Here is a 17,964-nt window from a genome sequence, read left to right on the forward strand (position 1 = left end):
AAAAAAACGTTAGATCTTAATTTATTAAAATCGTATTAATTAAAAATTTTGTTGGCTATACTTTAGATGTCTAGTGGTTGTTGTAGATGTAAATTAATCAAATAGGATTATTAGAAGCGTATTCATAAAAGCCGATCAGAACTTTTATTGATTTTCGAAAAGGGGTGTGAAATATTTCGAAATCAGGGTTGCGAAACCGTCAAACTGTCAAAAAAGTCATCATTCAATACATATTTATTCATTGTGCTATCAAAAGTTAGCAGATAACGTATTAATTGTTCAGCATATGAAATCCAGAAGCCTGTCATAGTCAGGAACATCATAAAACATTGAAAATATGAAACAGTGTCTGTTCATTTTCCACCCCTGAATGTCAATCGCCAACAAAACAAAAGTTTTTTGATCTCTTCCTTAAAAAAAATTAAAATTAGTAAATTTAAATAGAATATTATGGCATCGGTAAGTTAATTATAGTTTGATGCATACAGCAAATTTTGATTATTCATTTTTCTTGTAGGTTCCATTGCTTGAGGATGAATTTGGCGAAGAATTCAATGATAACACATCATCAAGTCGATTGAAGTAATTTACAATAAATTTTTATTGCCTAAAAATCGTCACTAAATAATTATAAACTTTCTTTCCAGACATCCATACGTCACATTTTTTCATATATTTTTCAGATCTTTAGCCATAGTCTTTTATCTATTTTCATCGTTATTTACCGATAGTTTTATAACAAGTTTCGTATTTATAGTCCTGCTGCTTTCGGCTGATTTTTGGACAGTAAAAAATATTACAGGAAGGATATTAGTAGGTCTTAGATGGTGGAATTATATTGATGACGAAGGAAAATCCATTTGGGTATATGAATCTAGGGTAAGTGCTGCTAATTTGCATTTCAATGTCGTGATTTTGTTGTTGCTGGATCTTCTGTCTCACATTTTCAAGTGCAAATTTTATTTTTGCATTTTTAACGGATATTTTAAATTCAAAATATTAGCGTTTGATACAAAAGTGTACCAAAACACTATAAATGTTATTGAAATTATATGGTTTTCAAAAATTCAAATTCTAAAAGTTCGTTAAAAACCGAAATAAATCCGTAACGTCCGTGCTATCTAATGCTTCTAAAACTGTAAACTGTCGTGACATTAACATTATTATCAATTAGTTTATACCAAACAAAACTATCATTAAAGAGCCGGCAAACAATTTCCGACACGATAAAACATTTTCTAATGTCATACATTTTTGCAGGATAAAGCACAGCAAATAAATCGACATAATCCAAGAGAAGTGAGAATATTTTGGCTGGCCCTAGCAGTTGTTCCAGTTTTATGGGCCTTTTTCTTCATTGTGGCACTTTTCGGACTTAAATTTAAGTGGCTTGTTCTAGTCATGATTGCATTGACACTGAGTGGAGCAAATCTCCACGGATATATAAAATGTAGATTTGGAAGTAACTTAAAAGATGGTGTTAAGGCATTCGGACAACGTGAATTGTTGAGAAATTTCTTAAGTCGAGCACAGCCACCCGTAAATCAACCAAATAACACAGGCATTGTGTAAAGCACATCAGTAATAGAAAAAAAGGGATGATTTATTATGCATTAATAATATTAATAATATTTAAAATACATGTAAAAATTTTTATCAATTCGTAACTGATTTGAGATATTCAGAGTATTTAACTTCTTGTTGTTGCTGTAACTTTTTCAGCTTCTTCTGTTGTCCTTTGCTGATTTCCTTGCCTTCATTGTCGTGTGTTGGCAAGCCTTCTTCATCAAATGCTGAATATTTATCAGTTTGTGACTTGAACATGTCTTTCGGATTAATTTTACGCTGTTCCTCGCGTTCCTTGTCTTTAAGACGTTGAGCTTCGGCTTTTGCAAGCTGTTCTGCCTTCTTTTGCTCCTCGCGTTTCTTCTTCTCTTCCTTTTCTTTCATTAATGTCTCACGATCGACAAGCTTAATGACTGACTTGCCTTCTTTATCCTCTAAACGGACACTTAAATTTGGTAAAATTTCATCTCTTAATTCGTCGCATAATTGAAGGATTTTTGTAGCTTTTACTTCCAATGCACTTTCACGTACGACTTTACGGAAATCAGCAAGTGCTGACAAATATGGAATTAGAATTTCCTCCTTATTTTCACTCTCACCATCAGCTGTTTTTGCTGGAAATCCAATAAACTTTTTATTCTTATTGGAAATTGCACCGAAAATTTGAAGCAGTTCTGTGATGTAAATTGCAATTTCCTCAAGCAATTGAACATTGACAGCTGATTGAATGTCACGGATGTAAATATTTGCATGTGAAATTAATTCACGGATTGAATCAAGTGCTGATTTTGTATCAATATTGTCACACAATGCAGCATGAACAGCTTTTTTCGTATCAAAGAATTTATTACTTAAATCCAAGTCACGTTCAGTGTACTTCTTCATTTCCTTTGTTTTGTACTGACGAGCCAAGTCCTTGACATTAAGGAAGAATTCATTAAGAAGCTTCTCATATCTTATGGCAATTTCCATTGTATTTGCACTATAATCAAGTGTATCCTTCCATGAATGTAATAAGAATGCAAAGCGAATTTGTGTTGCTGTATGTTGCTTCAATGCTTCCTTAATTGTGATGAAGTTCTTTAGTGATTTTGACATTTTGCATCCAGAGATTGTCAAGTGACCAGTATGAAGGAAATACTTGACCCAACCGCCTTGGTCATAATGAGCTTCACTTTGTGCAATTTCGTTGTCGTGGTGAGGGAATTTTAAATCAACTCCACCAGTATGAATATCCAAGTCACCTGAAAAGATTTAGATCAATTAAATTTTCAATTCCAAAATAACGGTTAAAAATATTTTGAATTTAGAAGGTTCAAAATTTGATCTTTGGATTTAAATTTTACAAAACCGTTAAAAATGATGAATTACCTTTAAAGATTTCAGCAGCCATAGCAGAGCATTCAATATGCCATCCTGGTCTTCCTAGTCCGAATGGACTTTCCCATGCTGGTTCACCTTCCTTACTATTCTTCCATAAAGCAAAATCATTTGGTGATCTCTTTTCAGATCCACGATCACCGCTCAAATCACCTTCGCCTTCTTGCAACTGTGCTGTATCACCAAAAGCTTCAGGAACTAACTTAGCGTAATTATGTTGCTTTGCAGCATCGAATTTAGCTACATCAAAATACACAGAACCGTTTGATTCGTAAGCATAGCCATTAGCGATAATCTTTTGGATGAATGTAATAATTTCAGGAACATATTCAGTAACTCTTGTCAGTACGTTTGGTGGCAAAATATTCAATGCCTCCATATCTTCATTATACTCATTTTCCCAGAATCTTGTGAGCGTCTCGAAGATCTTCTTGTCTCTTACAGTAGCACCGAATTGAGAATCTAACCAGTCACTAATTGGTGATTTCGCTGCTTCCTGCAACTGTACTCTAGCCTTTGGAATTTCTTCATCATTCGCCGACTCGACTGCTTGACGTAAACTATTTTCGGCTGCTTCTACGCCTGCTAAAATCCTATCCATCATAATTGCCTTATCTGGATCTTTATTTTCGGCTTTTTTATTACGAAATATTTCCATTGATGTATTAACATTCTCGATAAATTCCTCGAGTGATACATTTTTCTTTACATATTCTTCAAACAGGAAGTTCTGCCTTGCACGTCTTATAATTTTATCATCAATATCAGTTATGTTCATCACAAAGTAAATTTGATAGCCGAAATAGTCAGCAAGGACACGGCGTAAAATATCAAAAGAAATGTAAGTACGGGCGTGGCCCATATGACTTGCATCATATACTGTTGGACCTGTAAATCAAAGTCATATATAGACATTACTGGATCTTTTGATTAATTCCAAGAAATTTTTTTTTTCTTACCACATGAATACCATTTTACAAGTTTTCCATCCTGTGGATTAAAAACCTCCTTCTTCCTTGACAAGCTATTATATAGCCTTAGTTTAGGGATTGTATCCTCAGGAGAAATCCACTCTTGCTGCTTCCTCGACATTTTAATTCAATAAATTAAAAAATTTGACTAAATAGTAAATCACCGCAAGTAAATGTGTTGCTGACGAAATCACTGGGTGATAGATTGAAATGTTATTAGTTATTGATGCTCACAGCGCAATTATGACTCATATAAGTAATTAACTTTAACTTGTTTTGTTCAAATTTTATGTTTGATAGAGATTTGATTTTAATTGATATTTAACTGTCGTTTCAAATTTGAAAATTGACTTTTGAAATTTTTCTAACGTAATTTTCGGAACCAATTTTAACTGGCTTTTTGATAGATTTTCAGCTTTCTAGGATATTCATAAAGTAGTTCAATGCTATAAATACAATATTAAGTTGCTAGAATTAACAGAATACAGCTAAGTAATTAACTTTGGACAACATGACAAAAAGTTGCACAATGGAAATAAATTTCACATAAAATGCTAATTTTAAATTTTCTACCCCTTATTTTTTATAAACAAACCAAGTTGCATACCCCTTTCTCGAAAAAATCAGAACACTTTTATCTGTCTTATAAATAATTATTAATTATAGCAATTATTCGGTTCTTTACAGTCCTAATTTATAATTAATCTAGTTAAAATGAGTCGAGAGCTGTCACTCGCCAATTTGGAAATATATTTGGGTACGTAAATTCAATAAAATTCAATAAAATAATAATTTTCACAAAACTTATCATTCAGATCAAGCAACAGATCCATTAATGGACGAATTTAATTTGTCTGCTGTGGATGCATTTTGTTTATTGGTAAAAAAAGAGCCGGAATTGAACGTACATGCCACAAGAATTTTAGCAAACAAAATTCAGTCACAAAATGTCAAAGAAAGCCTTTATGCTTTAGATTGCTTAGAAGGTAAATATTTTACGGCTCAATTAAAACATGATTTATAGCTTTGTATCCTTTACAGAATGTATGGATGTACTTGGAACAAATTTCCAAATTGAAATCAATAAATTTAAGTTTTTAAATGAATTGGTAAGTATTGATTATGGACAAAGAGCTTTTTTTCGGCGATAACAATCGATTTTTCTCTTTTATCTTCTTCTTCCATAGATTCGTTTAGTCAGCAAGAAATTCCTCGGTGATAAAACTCCGCTGGAAATACAAAATAGAGTGAGTAATGTCACTTTTATGACTTACTATAATTACGATAATAACATAAACATTTTTACAGATTTTAGACATTCTATTTACATGGACTGACAAGTATCCTGAACTAAGCAAAATAAAAGAAGCATATACAATGTTGCGTACACAAGGCGTTGTTCATGAGCCACAAAAGAATGTGATAGCACCAAGTAAGAAGTCAACAGACAGCACATTAAAATTAATGGAATCAGAGAAATTTAAGCGACTTCTTCAAAGTAGAAATCAAAAGGATATTGAGGCAGCTAATTTAATGATTCAAAATATGGTACGTGATAATGACAGACGTATTCAGATCCAAAATCGTCGACTTATGGATCTTCAAAGTGCTAACGAGAATGCACTTTTACTCAAGGAAATGCTCGATGAAATTGACGTCAATAATGCTAGCGATGATATGCTAAGTACAATTCAGGAAATATACAAAAATTGTTTAAAATTGAAGCCAACTGTTTGCCGATTAGCTGAAGAATCACATGATTCTGAATCCTTTATGAATAAGATTTTGGAAACGACTGATTTAATGAATCGAACGATTGAAAATTATACAGCAATTATTATCAATAAAATTCCAACTGTAAAGACAATGAAAACTACAACAAATTTACTCGATGTAGCTGAAAGTTTAGGAGAAGCTCCAAAAGTCCAGGAAACATCAAATGGAACGCTTAGTGAATTAAATGATATATTTTCAACATCTGAAACAGCATCTCCATTACGTGCTCAAATTGATAACATTTTATTGACACCACAAGTCATGACGTCACAACAAGCTTCCAATAATAGTAACATTGATATAATGGCACTGATAAATAGTCATAAACCGGCAAATAAGACAATTAGTGATGATTTGTTTGGAAATTTTACGGATTCGTCAATTAAAAGTCCTACAAAACCAACACAACAAAAAGTTAATGAGAAGCCTAAAGCAATGCTAAGTGAATTGGATTCAATTGTTAGTGGGATGAAGACAAAACTCCTTGTAGGATCTGAAGAGGAAAGTACCTCACCAATTGAAGAAGTTCCAAAGCCTGTCAATGACGATGATGTGAAAAATTTAATTTGTGAAACTCCACAAAGTGAAGTTCCACCTTTAATTGCAGAAAATTTATTTGTTCCGCAGCCACCACAAAAGGCTGCATTAAAAGACATTATTATAGATTTATCTAACATCCAGCCAAGCGAGATTGAAGCACCACGAACAATTTTAGATGAACCGAAAGGCCTAAAAGTCGTTGTCAATTTCACTAAAGACCGGCCAGCAAAAGACGTCGTTGTACTGGTCATTTCAGTCATGAATCAAGGAAGTGTTGCAATTAATAACTTTACATTTGATGCAAGCGTATCAAAACCATGCAAATTAAGAATTTTAGAAGCTTCAGGACGAGACTTGCCAGCTGTTAAGCCTTTTAAGCCACCAACAGAAACTATAGATCAAGTAGTATTATTACTAAATCCAACACAACAACCTGTCAATATGATTGCTATACTTACTTACAATATACAAGATGACGAAGACGAAGAAAAAGTTTCAATTGAAGTTAAAGACATTCCATTTACTAGTTAGACAGTTTTTTTTTTTTAAATTATTATTTTTTTGTATGCTTCATATTCGTCAAGAAGATAAGAGAGCATTAATTGATCATCATGCCTGAAAAAATGACTTAGTTAGTGACTGAAGAAGAAAAAAAAACATTTATTATTATTATTTTATCTCTGTCTAGATGTGTTTTATCTAATAAAAGAACCAATTATCATTATTATAACTATAATGTAGTAATTATACAATTATTTTTTCAGGAGTTTGAAGGTCAATTGAAAAATTGTTAATTTGTAACGGAAATATTCAAAAATTTGTGAATTTGTATGGTTTTTGTGAAATTGGAATTGAAAGGTTTTGAAACATTTGATAAGATTTTTTCATTGTTTCATACATTTCAAAACATTTGAAAGGTTTTAATTTTCAAATTGTTGGAATTGTATGGTTTCTGATTCAAATTTTAAAAAGCCGTTAAAACAAAATTTCAATTTTCAATCATCAATCCACAAATTACCCAAGATTTCCAAACATAGTTCAAACCAACAAACATCCATTTGACCTTTTTTGTCTACCAGATTAATTAAATTAACCATCCAGCGATGGGAACATAGATACAGCTTCACAAAGATTTGCTTTTTTTCATTAATTATATTCACTTTCTTGTTTCGATAAAAAATGATAAAAGAAGAAGGAAGGAAGGAAAGGATTTAATGTTTTTAGTATAATATATGCCTTTATGGTCTCACAACCACGAAAAAATGTACAGTACGATAAAGTTCATTGACACTCGAATTATTTAAAATTCGGAAAATGTTATTGATCGGTTCCATTGATCCACAAACTTGTGAACCAACATTAAGAATTTAGGACGTAATTTGTGAATGACCTCCCAAAAATTTAATCACAATTATTAACAACTCTTAATCTTTAGTACAAATTTTGATTAATTTATGACTTGTAATCAGTTTTTGGGGATTGAGGCAATCAATACTATTGTATAAGGGGTCCTCGGTTTGAAAAATTGTGTAAATTTAGAAATGTCCCTTAAATGACCCCGGTGTCAATGCATGAGACCATAATCATTTGTCATTATACCTGAACAACTGTAGTTACCACCAATAATGTATAAAAGTTAGTTTTAATCAAATTTTTTCCTTAGTTTTTTCGTTTCAATAATTATCGCACTTTTTTCATATTTTTCTTTATAGCAAAATCCGATTAATTTGTCAACTTTTAACTTTTAAATGCTGTGGAGCGTCCGCATAAGTAAATTTTAATCTAAATGCTTCAGCCACCAGTACGCTAATGTGAGAATCAAGCCAATTGTGTGTTGGCAGATTTTGTAAGAGAAGCATTAAGCCCTAAAATGAGATAGAAGTTTAGTTAATTCTGTCAGGATTCAGTAAATATGATTTAAATCTAAGGATTAAAAACTAATCCAAAGCATACCTGAAAATCTTTTTCCTGTAAAAGCTGTTCCCTCCAATGCAATAAGAATGCTGCACATACATACAATTGAAATACAGCAAAGCCATCGGATTCAGCGAGATATGTGTCCCATAGTCGAATTGTACAATAAAGTGGAAGTTCCCGTGTCAGTAAATTATTCATCCAGCGAAATGAGAATTGCAAATAATCAACACCGTGACTTTGCAAGTGCTTATGTAAAGTTACTGCAAATGGAATTTATGGCACAATTAAGTTAATTGCATGTATTTAAATGATATGGATGTGCAAATTTACCGTCAATTCTTTGTATTAATTCCTTTAATTGATTCACCTTCTCCTGTATGCCTAATTGCGCGAATATGTAATTATCCTGAATACAATCGAGGAATTTACTAATGCACCAAAATGAATCAGCTTCAATTATGTCTCGTTGCTCAATCGGAAGATCCTCAAAACGATATGTCTCTAAATCCTTTTCAGTTCCGAGTTGCTCTTGCAGAAAAACAATGAAAAATGGCGTAACTAAATCATTTATACCTTGAACATATCCAGAAGCTGGATGTCTAATTGCCCAAATAAAGAGAATTCTCTCAAACATTTCCTGTACGAGTTGTTGTTGAAATAAAGGAACATGGGGGTTCATACGTGGTACATCGATGTGAATTTGTCGAAATGTATCTTGTTGAGATTCATCTCGTGCATCAGCATGAAAATATTGCTTGACTAATGCTTGATAATCAATCCTCTTTCTTTCTAATACCGAATTACGTCGTTCTAGTGATGTTGGTAAATATCCCGAAAGTAGTCTCCAAATTACAGCCCTCATCTTCCTTGGCACTCCCGACCAACTTAGCTCTTTAAGAGCTTGCAAATTTAACAAATCTGCTTCTAAAATTGCTGAAAATTTCTCTAATTTTGATTCTGCGTCGTCTTTAATGGACATTGATGTAAATTTTAATAATTGTGGTCGACCTGGGTATGAATTGAATCGTTGCCGTAGACGACTGTTAATGAAAAATAATATTGTGTTAATTTGTATGTATATATTGATAAGAAACTGCTAAGTTCATCGGCCGTTTAGAAACTTTTTAAAAAAATAACCGTCATTTTGGATTTGAATTTAAGCTTTTAGATCGGTGAATTTTAAATATATTTTGACGGTTATATCTTTAAATTTTCAAAAACCGTTAAAAAGCTAATTATAATTTTAGTAGCTTAGTATAAGGAAGCAAAAATCAACAATACCGGCTAGTTTTCATTCCTTACACATCATAAATTTATCATATGACTCACCCATATTCTATATTAGATGTTTTATTATTTACAGAAGTTGATGCATTTTCATAGACCGTCGATAGCTTCCTCTTATCATTCGTGTCATCAGAATTGTGTAAATCATGATTATTGGCATCAATTGTGGCAGTAATAGTGATGTTATTGTTTGATGACGTAGAAAAAGAAGAATTTGCCTTATGAACAACAGCAATCTGTTGTGGATTTTTGTGTGTTCTGGACGAATTTTGAGCTGATCGTCGGGCTAATTTTGGATCATCAGTTGACAAAATACAGTATTCCTTAGTCAATTCATCTTCCGACAATGTCCATGCATCCGATACGGACTTTTGATAATTTTCAAAGGATGCCGACGAATTTGACGTGCCTCCTTTGCCCTTAATAAGTTTTATGTCCTTTTTCGGCGACGGTCTACCAGGCACAGTCCTATTACTACTCTTCCAGAATGAATTCTCATGATTAGATTCCATTATTAAATTTCATAAAATAAAAGTTCTTCTGAGCAACAGGAGAAAATATTACGAAAATGAAAATTTTTACAACAAAAAAACTTATTTAAACACTTTTTCTTCAAAATCCGAACATCGGACGATATCAACAATAATTAAAATATGTGTGGCACTATCTATATCATATTATTAAGTTAATTTAAATGTATTATAACACGAGAATACTCGATTTATTATTAAAAATTTTATTTTAATCTTTTTTATTTATCAAAGCAAAAATTGTCTAAATATATATGGACATTGCCGGATTTTAGTTGACTGTGGGAACTAATAGATTTCTATAATTTCACTGCTGTATGAAGATGTCATAAAAGCTTTTGTGCTTTTGCTGAAGTTTAACTCAAATTTTATTTATTTCTTTAACATGCCTGCTGTGTTAATTATTCAATTCCTGAAAAATTCAAAAAAATCATTTAAAAAAAATTCCTTATTTTTACGGACTTGCCATATTTGAATTTTATTTGACCGTTAAAGATTTATGAGCTTTTTTAAAGCATTTATTGCGATAGTAAAGCAATTAAACTTAATTATCGGAAGTGAATATTAGAAAGTGCACAGCAATCATGAAATTAAATGCGGCAACTGCTCTTTATGACCAACTGCTTTTTATGACCAAAATCAACTTATTAAGTATTGATTAAAAGCTCAATTAGAATCTTATAAGAACCAAAAGCTCATAAATTTAAAACTCTTAAATATTTTAATTTATACCCTAAAATTCTTTATTAAATACAAAAAATTTACACTTTCTGGTCATTTTGAGTATCTCGATGACGCTTTGCAATTTCCACTTGCTTAACTCTCGCATACGCAAAGCTTCCTAAAAGCACAATCAGGTTTGAAATCCACCACAAAAATGACTTAACTTCATTAAACCAGCTTGTTGCCAGTATTGTCTGTGCACATGCCTTTGCTGTTCCTGAGATATTGTGAGTCAATGGCGATGTCACCTTAATTTGTAAAGAAGTCACGTAGCCTATCAAAAATCCACAAATTCCGCTAATTATCATTGTGGTCCAAAACCAAAGCTCACCAATAAATTCATAGTTCAGAACTTCATGCAATTCACCATTAATAATTATTAATGGCATAAATAGGAAAACGGAATAAACATTATTGTAGTAACTAAGCAACCAGACTTCCCCGTTCACAAATGGAAGTGTCTTCTTCGTATAAATTGAAAACATTGATAAAGCAAGAGATCCAATAATTCCAAAAATAGTTCCAATTAATGAGAATGAGTCAGTCAGCGACTCTTGATCTACACCTAAATAAAATCCAGAAATTATCACAGTACAGCACAAAATGCTTTTAAAGCTTTGCTTCTCTCCAAGCAGGAAATATGTCAATATGACATTAAAAATTGTCGTCAACGATCGTCCAACATAATAAAAAGCTACAGATACATATTGTAGACACAAATTGTTCGTAGCAATCATTGTCGTAAATAGAATCGACAGCGGCATCACATTACTAATTGTATCGGAATCAAATGGACGTGCTTCTGGTAGATCTAATCGAATTACCGACGGAAATTTGTGACTTAAATATGTTGTCGTGGCACATATCACAGTCGTCACAACACATTGAAACCATGTCACAAATAGTGTCGCATTCAGCTTAACTGATTGTCCATTAAAAAGCTCTTTGTTGATGAAGACTGTTGTGATTGATATTATCCTGAAAATTGACATTATTAGTCGTTCCTTAATTCAATTCAATAATGTCAATGACTCACCAATATGCAGCAACAACGAGAAAAATTCGAACATATTTCTTCAATAAACTTTCTCTTGGCGCTTCCAATAAAGAATATTTGGCACTGCTTTGATCCATTGATAAGGAATAGTTTGTGTATATAATTCTGACGTAGCTTAAACCGCAAGTTTATTGATAATAATGCACACCGCAGAAAGCTTGACTTTCTATTGAAATTATTGTTTACTTTAAAGCATTTCCAACACATTTGTCACGATAAAAGGGTATCACGACCATAAAAATATTAAATAATTATCGTGACTTTGTTTACTATCCAAATTCTGTCATTGCAAGTAGGCTTGAATATCAATTTGCTTAGTTCCGTTCAATCAGCCTTACTATCTTATCATTGGTATGTCCTGATAAAGAATTTATACGTGCTATAAATTTAGTTGATCTAATAAACATTAAAGCTACAGTTTAGTTATCAAAAAAATCAAATAAACTATATTTAGTGACCATCTAATTTAGGTAATATAAAATTAAATTTAACATTAGGTAGTTATATAAAAAATACAGCACAAAAAATCATTGGTTAATGATGCCTCAGATCAACTGTTATTATTTCCTGGCTATATCCCCGAACAGCACAATGTGTTCGCTAGTACACCGCTAAGTCATCATATAAGCGACAAGACACAAGGTTGCTGTGATGTCACTGTGACAGTTGATTTCGATTCATTTTTCTAGCAAAAAATGCGGTTCACCGCATTGTGCCGCTCGGGATGTATACATACTTTAAACAAAAAAGAGTTGTGCACTCTAGCGAATTGAATAGAAATCTATCCTATATTGTTTCTATTATATGGACATATGTCGCGAAATATTAGCATACGTGTTATTTTGTAACACATTTCTATGCCTTCTTAGATCATCTTTTGTTAATGATTAATTGAGTTTTTATTGCTGGGAGTTTGAAATGTGTTTGGAATTTGATGTTTTTGGAAGTTGTTTTGTGGATGTCTGAATTTTATATAATATAATGCATTTTGAGCCGATTTCTAAGGTTTAACAGCCCTAAAGGTACACGATGTAATAAGGAGAAGAATTATCCCCAAGCCGGCTTGACGCTGTAATAAAATCGGATTCCGAACCACGACAGTCATACCGGCAAATAGACACTAAATGTCGCCACTTTCCATCGTGTGCCTTTCGGACTAAAACCTTGAAAACTGAGTCATGCACTTGATAACTTTCGGTAGTTGACACATTATGCATTTTATAAGTTATTATTATTAATTTCCGGCTTTTACTTATTTGCACTATCACAATCACTAATTAGGCCTTTCATTTCCTTTTAAAACTCAATAGAGGTAAGTAGATATGGAATAGTTCTAGTGCTATATACTATTTCTTCGTCTTTAAATGCAGTGTTCGTTTATAATTTGGTAAAATTTAATTGCTAGTCAATCTGAGCCATCGAATAGTGTTACTTAAAATTTAAAGCTTCTGTGAATTATGAGCATCTCTGTGACGTTGAGCCATTTCCACTTGTTTAACTCTTGCATATGCGAAACTACCCAAGAGTACCACAATGTTCGAGAACCACCAAAGGAATGACTTGATTTCGTTGAACCAGCTTGTTGCCAAAATAGTCTGTGCACATGCCTTTGCTGTTCCTGAGATATTGTGTGTTAATGGTGATGTAACTTTAATTTGTAATGTTGTTACGTAGCCAATCAAAAATCCGCATACACCTCCAATAGTCATTGCCATCCAAAACCAGAGCTTTCCGATATGTTCATAATTTAATACTTCATGTACTTCACCGCTTATTACAATTAATGGAAGGAAGAGAAAGATTGAATAGAAGTTGTTGTAATAGCTAAGTAGCCAAACTTCTCCGTTCACAAATGGAAGTGTCTTCTTAGTGTAGATTGAATACATTGACAGTGCAAAAGATCCAATGATTCCAAATATAGTTCCAATAAGTGAGAACGTGTCAGTCAATGACTCTTGGTCAACGCCTAAGTAGAATCCAGAAATTATCACAGCACAGCAAATGATACTTTTGAAGCTCTGCTTCTCTTTTAGGAAGATGTAGGATAAAATAACATTGAAGATTGTTGTCAGTGACCGTCCAACATAATAAAATGCTACTGAGACATATCTCAGACATAAGTTGTTCGTGGCTATCATCATAGTAAACATAATTGACAATGGGATGACATTCTTAATTGTCTCCTTCCTTAATGGATAAGCTTCTGGGAAACTCAAAGGAACTAACTTTGGGAATCTTCGACTGAGAAAAGTTCCAGTCATACAGATACATGTTGTCACAATACATTGAAACCACGTCACAAATAATGTTGCATTCAGCTTCACATGCTGTCCATTAAATAACTCTTTGTTAACAAATACAGTTGTTATGGAAATGATCCTAAAAGAAAGTTGGATGACCTACTTAGAAATCAATAAATTTGGCAAAAAAATTATGCAAAAATCTTACCAATATGCAGCTACGACGAAAAATATCCTTACATACTTCTTCACTAGACTCTCCTTTGGGCCTTCAAGAAGCGTATACATGATTAATTAATTGTTAGAGCCCAATTCTTGTGTAATCGACTGTCTATTTAATTAAGGATTTTGATACTGTGGCATCTTATGAATTTTTATCATAATGTAAACAAAACAAAGCAAGTTGTGAGGTTATTTGTTCTGGATGATGCAGGCGCTGTTCCAAAAGCTTAAAGAATCGCACGGAAAATTGCTAAATATTATTAAAAAGACAGATAACTTCTAAAATCAAAGTAACCATTAACAAAACAAACTAAATTAACTAACATTTTGTAACAGTCAGACAAAAATTTGAAATAACACCACTTTTTCCAAGAAACATGCTAAATATCGGCAAAACAAATCATTATCCGAACATTCCCGGGAATATTTCAAATCCAAATAAGTCGTTACGATCAATCCGACCGATTTGTTTACAGTTGTTTACAATTTTGGTTCAAGATGAAGTGAAAGTTTTTTAGTCACTAAAAAAATTTGTTAAGTGCGTATACTCAGTGTATTACTGAGAGTTATATAAAAAATTTGCATGTATTATGCACTGTGATAAGATAAATCATCCATTTCATTTCAAATTCATACAGTATTAATAAATTTATTGCACTCGATTGGTAAGTCTATGCATTAAAACGAGTTTAGAAGAGAATTCAAGGTCTTCAGGACATTAAAAATCTTATTTTTGGCTACACGTAGACACGGGGCAGACGTATTAGCATATATTTTGCGGCAAGTGACAGTTTCGCGTGATCAAAATAACAATAATATTAAAGATCCAGAAAGTTGTTGATTTATATAAATTCAGGAAGTTGGAGGCAATTTGTCTACCTAAGCAGAACATTCAGAAACTTATTTTATTAATGTAATGAATGTACGTGTAATTATTAGTCTGTATATACCGTGTAAACTAGTAAATTTTAAGAAACCCCACAACATACAGTGTAACATTAAGCCTTATCAAATTTCATAATATTCTTCTGGTCCGTGACCTTACTTCTACTAACGTTCTATAAAAGACTATTTCGCTGATAACATATTATATATTTAGCTTAATTTTATTATTTCATAATCATATTCTATTCTCTCAATCAGTGGCTGACAAATTTTCGTGCAATAAAGATGTGGAAACGTGAGAAATATTCTAAAGTGAACGGTAGTTCAGAAGAAACTATGGAAACTGGAAAGTCTGACGTAACTGGAAAAGAGAAGGCTCAGGTGGCATCAACAAAGACACATCCAACAGTTTACATCGTATTTTTCTCACTTTTACTTGATTTGTTGGCATTTACGATGATTCTTCCATTGCTGCCGTCATTACTAGAACATTATAGAGTTAATGATAAGGATGGACTTTATACGACATTATCAAATAGTATAAGCTATTTTACGCAAATGGTTGGCGCTCCAGAAAAGTATACGTCAGTTCTATTTGGTGGATTTCTCGGATCTATGTTTAGTTTACTCCAATTCATCATAAGTCCGTTGGCTGGTGGATTATCAGATTATTATGGACGTAAACCAATTCTCCTTGTCACTCTCTTTGGTATAATTGGATCGTATGGATTATGGGCTATTTCAAGTAATTTTGGACTTTTCGTATTGGCACGTTTTGTTGGCGGATTAAGTAAAGGCAACATCAGTTTAAGTATGGCAATTATAACAGATGTTTCAAGCAAGGAAAATCGTGGTAAAGGAATGGCACTTGTTGGAATTGCATTCAGTTTAGGATTCATTGTCGGGCCTGTAATCGGTGCAATATTTTCACGTTTTGCTGATAAATCATCAACTGATTGGTTTGCATATCCTGCACTTTTTGCAATGTGCTTAGCAACGCTCGATGCACTTTTCGTCATGTTTTGCTTAAAGGAATCATTGCCAGCGGAAAAACGTGCAAAAACTGTTATCAACTCTGTTTCACAGGCACTTGAACACATCAGCATTCCATCATTGTTCCGATTTGATGCCGTCAAGAACTTATCAAAAGCTGATGTTGCATCATTGAAACAACTTGGTTTTATTTACTTTTTCTATTTGTTCATCTATTCGGGATTAGAATTTACTGTTACATTCCTTATGTTCCATAAATTTGGATACAATTCTATGGATCAAGCTAAAATGTTCTTAACAACTGGTGTGATAATGACAATACTTCAAGGTGGAGTTGTTAGGAGAATAAAATTAGAACGTACTCAACAAGCAGCCGTTTTCGGTCTAATACTCATTGTACCATCATACATAATCGTTGGATTAAGTGAAAATAGTTTTTGGCTCTATGTCGGAATGATTCTATACGCTATCTGTAAGTAATTATTTTCGTTTTTGTCGGGGCTAAGCCGTATTGTTTTCAATTGTCGGTAAAAGTCTTGATTTCTGAAAGTTAATCTCAATTTTTAACGGAAAAATATTTAAATTCTACAAAAATGCTTAAATTCAAATTTTACAAAACCGTTAAAAATTTCAAATCCAACAAAACCGTTAAAAATTGAAAACATCTTTAAATTTTTTTGAACTTATTTTTGCGGCTAAGCTCATTTATTCTTTATGCTTTATAATACTTCAAAATTTTCATATATTTTTTTAACTCTTTCTACAGCAACCGCCTTCGTCGTGACGTGCATGACAACGCTTACATCGAAATATGGTAGCTTCGATCAGAAAGGCACAGTTTTGGGAATCTATAGATCTCTCGGAGCTCTTGCTAGGTGAGTTTTATGACTTACATCCATTAAAGTTGATATTTTATATTTGGAATTTTTGTTTTGTTTACTCTCGCAGGGCATTCGGTCCAATCATTTCGTCGACAGCATTCTGGTCGATTGGTGCAACAACGACATATCTGATTGGTGGACTTCTACTAATATACCCAACCGCTAAATTATACAAATTAAGATTATCATAAAAAATAACAAAACTTTTGTGACTACGAACAAATTAACATCAAAGATGTTAATCGCAACTACAAATCTCTACTATGTGCTAAATTTTATTAAAAAAAATTGTTTTATATTCATGTTAATCAATAACAGCAAGGAGGAAGAAGATCAATTTTCTCTTAAGGAAGAAATAAGTCTGAAAGACTATAATTGAATGCAAATGAGTTTTGTATTGAGATGAATATATGTATGTAAAGTGATGAAATGTGAACGTTTTGTGTCTATAAACAAAAAAAAAATTTAATGATAGTGTTTTGGATTTAAAGCGAAACTCGTGTGATTTTTTTGAGGAAAAATTCTTTTTTTTTTGTTGGAATTGAAGCAATTTGAGTTGCTTTTTTGACCTAGAAGTGATGAATTTTATTTTTTTTAACAATTTTAAAATATTACATCAATCTAGGTATTGAGGAAGTCACTATTTGAAAGATTTTCCCACGGATATTTACGGTTCTCTATAGAAAAACCATTCAAATTGCTACACAGTGTCAAAATTATATCATATCTTGTGTGAACGTAGATATTTTTAATGAACAAACTTTCAATTTTTTTTAAAAAAAAATAATTGCTCAATTGTCATTAACTTAGTTTGTATTTTTAAAAATATAATTGAATTTGAAAACATTTGTATGGTTTTGTAGAAAACATTTGTAATGTTTTCGGGCACTAATGAGGTTGTAACGTTGTAAAAACACTAAATTCGCTAAATTAGAACCACACAACAGCTTTTTTTGTAAACATTTGAATAGTTTTAAATCAAGTATCATTCCATTT

The 17,964-nt window shown here is 32.3% G+C and overlaps 7 protein-coding genes across 9 annotated transcripts; 3 read left to right on the forward strand and 4 right to left on the reverse strand.

The window, feature by feature from the left end:
- Positions 1-239: 239 nt before the first annotated feature.
- Positions 240-1,667, forward strand: LOC139098687 (uncharacterized Golgi apparatus membrane protein-like protein CG5021). The gene is made up of 4 exons (XM_070650949.1): positions 240-459; positions 518-582; positions 648-879; positions 1,261-1,667. The coding sequence occupies exons 1-4, from the start codon at positions 451-453 to the stop codon at positions 1,570-1,572; spliced, it is 618 nt and encodes a 205-aa protein (XP_070507050.1). The 5' UTR covers positions 240-450; the 3' UTR covers positions 1,573-1,667.
- On the reverse strand, positions 1,565-4,127 carry CysRS (cysteine--tRNA ligase, cytoplasmic). The gene is made up of 3 exons (XM_070650948.1): positions 3,906-4,127; positions 2,938-3,834; positions 1,565-2,810 (listed from the first exon to the last, which is right to left on the reverse strand). Exons 1-3 carry the CDS (start codon positions 4,036-4,038, stop codon positions 1,657-1,659), a joined length of 2,184 nt encoding a protein of 727 aa, XP_070507049.1. The 5' UTR covers positions 4,039-4,127; the 3' UTR covers positions 1,565-1,656.
- Positions 4,128-4,531: 404 nt separating this feature from the next.
- Positions 4,532-6,963, forward strand: Gga (ADP-ribosylation factor-binding protein Gga). Its single transcript, XM_070650898.1, has 5 exons — positions 4,532-4,674; positions 4,733-4,903; positions 4,959-5,026; positions 5,105-5,164; positions 5,226-6,963. The coding sequence occupies exons 1-5, from the start codon at positions 4,632-4,634 to the stop codon at positions 6,762-6,764; spliced, it is 1,881 nt and encodes a 626-aa protein (XP_070506999.1). The 5' UTR covers positions 4,532-4,631; the 3' UTR covers positions 6,765-6,963.
- Positions 6,964-7,241: 278 nt separating this feature from the next.
- Positions 7,242-10,193, reverse strand: Tbc1d22 (TBC1 domain family member 22). Its single transcript, XM_070650899.1, has 4 exons — positions 9,480-10,193; positions 8,481-9,190; positions 8,187-8,410; positions 7,242-8,098 (listed from the first exon to the last, which is right to left on the reverse strand). The coding sequence occupies exons 1-4, from the start codon at positions 9,947-9,949 to the stop codon at positions 7,964-7,966; spliced, it is 1,539 nt and encodes a 512-aa protein (XP_070507000.1). The 5' UTR covers positions 9,950-10,193; the 3' UTR covers positions 7,242-7,963.
- Positions 10,194-10,686: 493 nt separating this feature from the next.
- LOC139098679 (GDP-fucose transporter 1-like) lies at positions 10,687-12,116 on the reverse strand. The gene is made up of 2 exons (XM_070650941.1): positions 11,727-12,116; positions 10,687-11,668 (listed from the first exon to the last, which is right to left on the reverse strand). Exons 1-2 carry the CDS (start codon positions 11,822-11,824, stop codon positions 10,729-10,731), a joined length of 1,038 nt encoding a protein of 345 aa, XP_070507042.1. The 5' UTR covers positions 11,825-12,116; the 3' UTR covers positions 10,687-10,728.
- Positions 12,117-12,125: 9 nt separating this feature from the next.
- On the forward strand, positions 12,126-17,437 carry rtet (major facilitator superfamily domain-containing protein rtet). 3 transcript variants are annotated; one of them, XM_070650935.1, is made up of 4 exons: positions 12,126-12,217; positions 15,353-16,559; positions 16,854-16,962; positions 17,036-17,437. In XM_070650935.1, the coding sequence occupies exons 2-4, from the start codon at positions 15,380-15,382 to the stop codon at positions 17,157-17,159; spliced, it is 1,413 nt and encodes a 470-aa protein (XP_070507036.1). In that variant the 5' UTR covers positions 12,126-12,217; positions 15,353-15,379; the 3' UTR covers positions 17,160-17,437. The 3 variants fall into 3 exon arrangements, with proteins under 3 accessions (XP_070507036.1, XP_070507035.1, XP_070507034.1); XM_070650934.1 differs by lacking the exon at positions 12,126-12,217 and adding an exon at positions 12,321-14,874; XM_070650933.1 differs by lacking the exon at positions 12,126-12,217 and adding an exon at positions 14,916-15,131.
- Positions 12,166-14,405, reverse strand: LOC139098681 (GDP-fucose transporter 1-like). Its single transcript, XM_070650942.1, has 2 exons — positions 14,196-14,405; positions 12,166-14,126 (listed from the first exon to the last, which is right to left on the reverse strand). The coding sequence occupies exons 1-2, from the start codon at positions 14,273-14,275 to the stop codon at positions 13,187-13,189; spliced, it is 1,020 nt and encodes a 339-aa protein (XP_070507043.1). The 5' UTR covers positions 14,276-14,405; the 3' UTR covers positions 12,166-13,186.
- Positions 17,438-17,964: the final 527 nt, after the last annotated feature.

Source organism: Chironomus tepperi, unplaced genomic scaffold, assembly GCF_022539635.2.
Source record: "Chironomus tepperi strain 1889 unplaced genomic scaffold, CSIRO-AGI_Ctep_v1 contig_450, whole genome shotgun sequence".
Lineage (NCBI taxonomy): Eukaryota > Metazoa > Arthropoda > Insecta > Diptera > Chironomidae > Chironomus > Chironomus tepperi.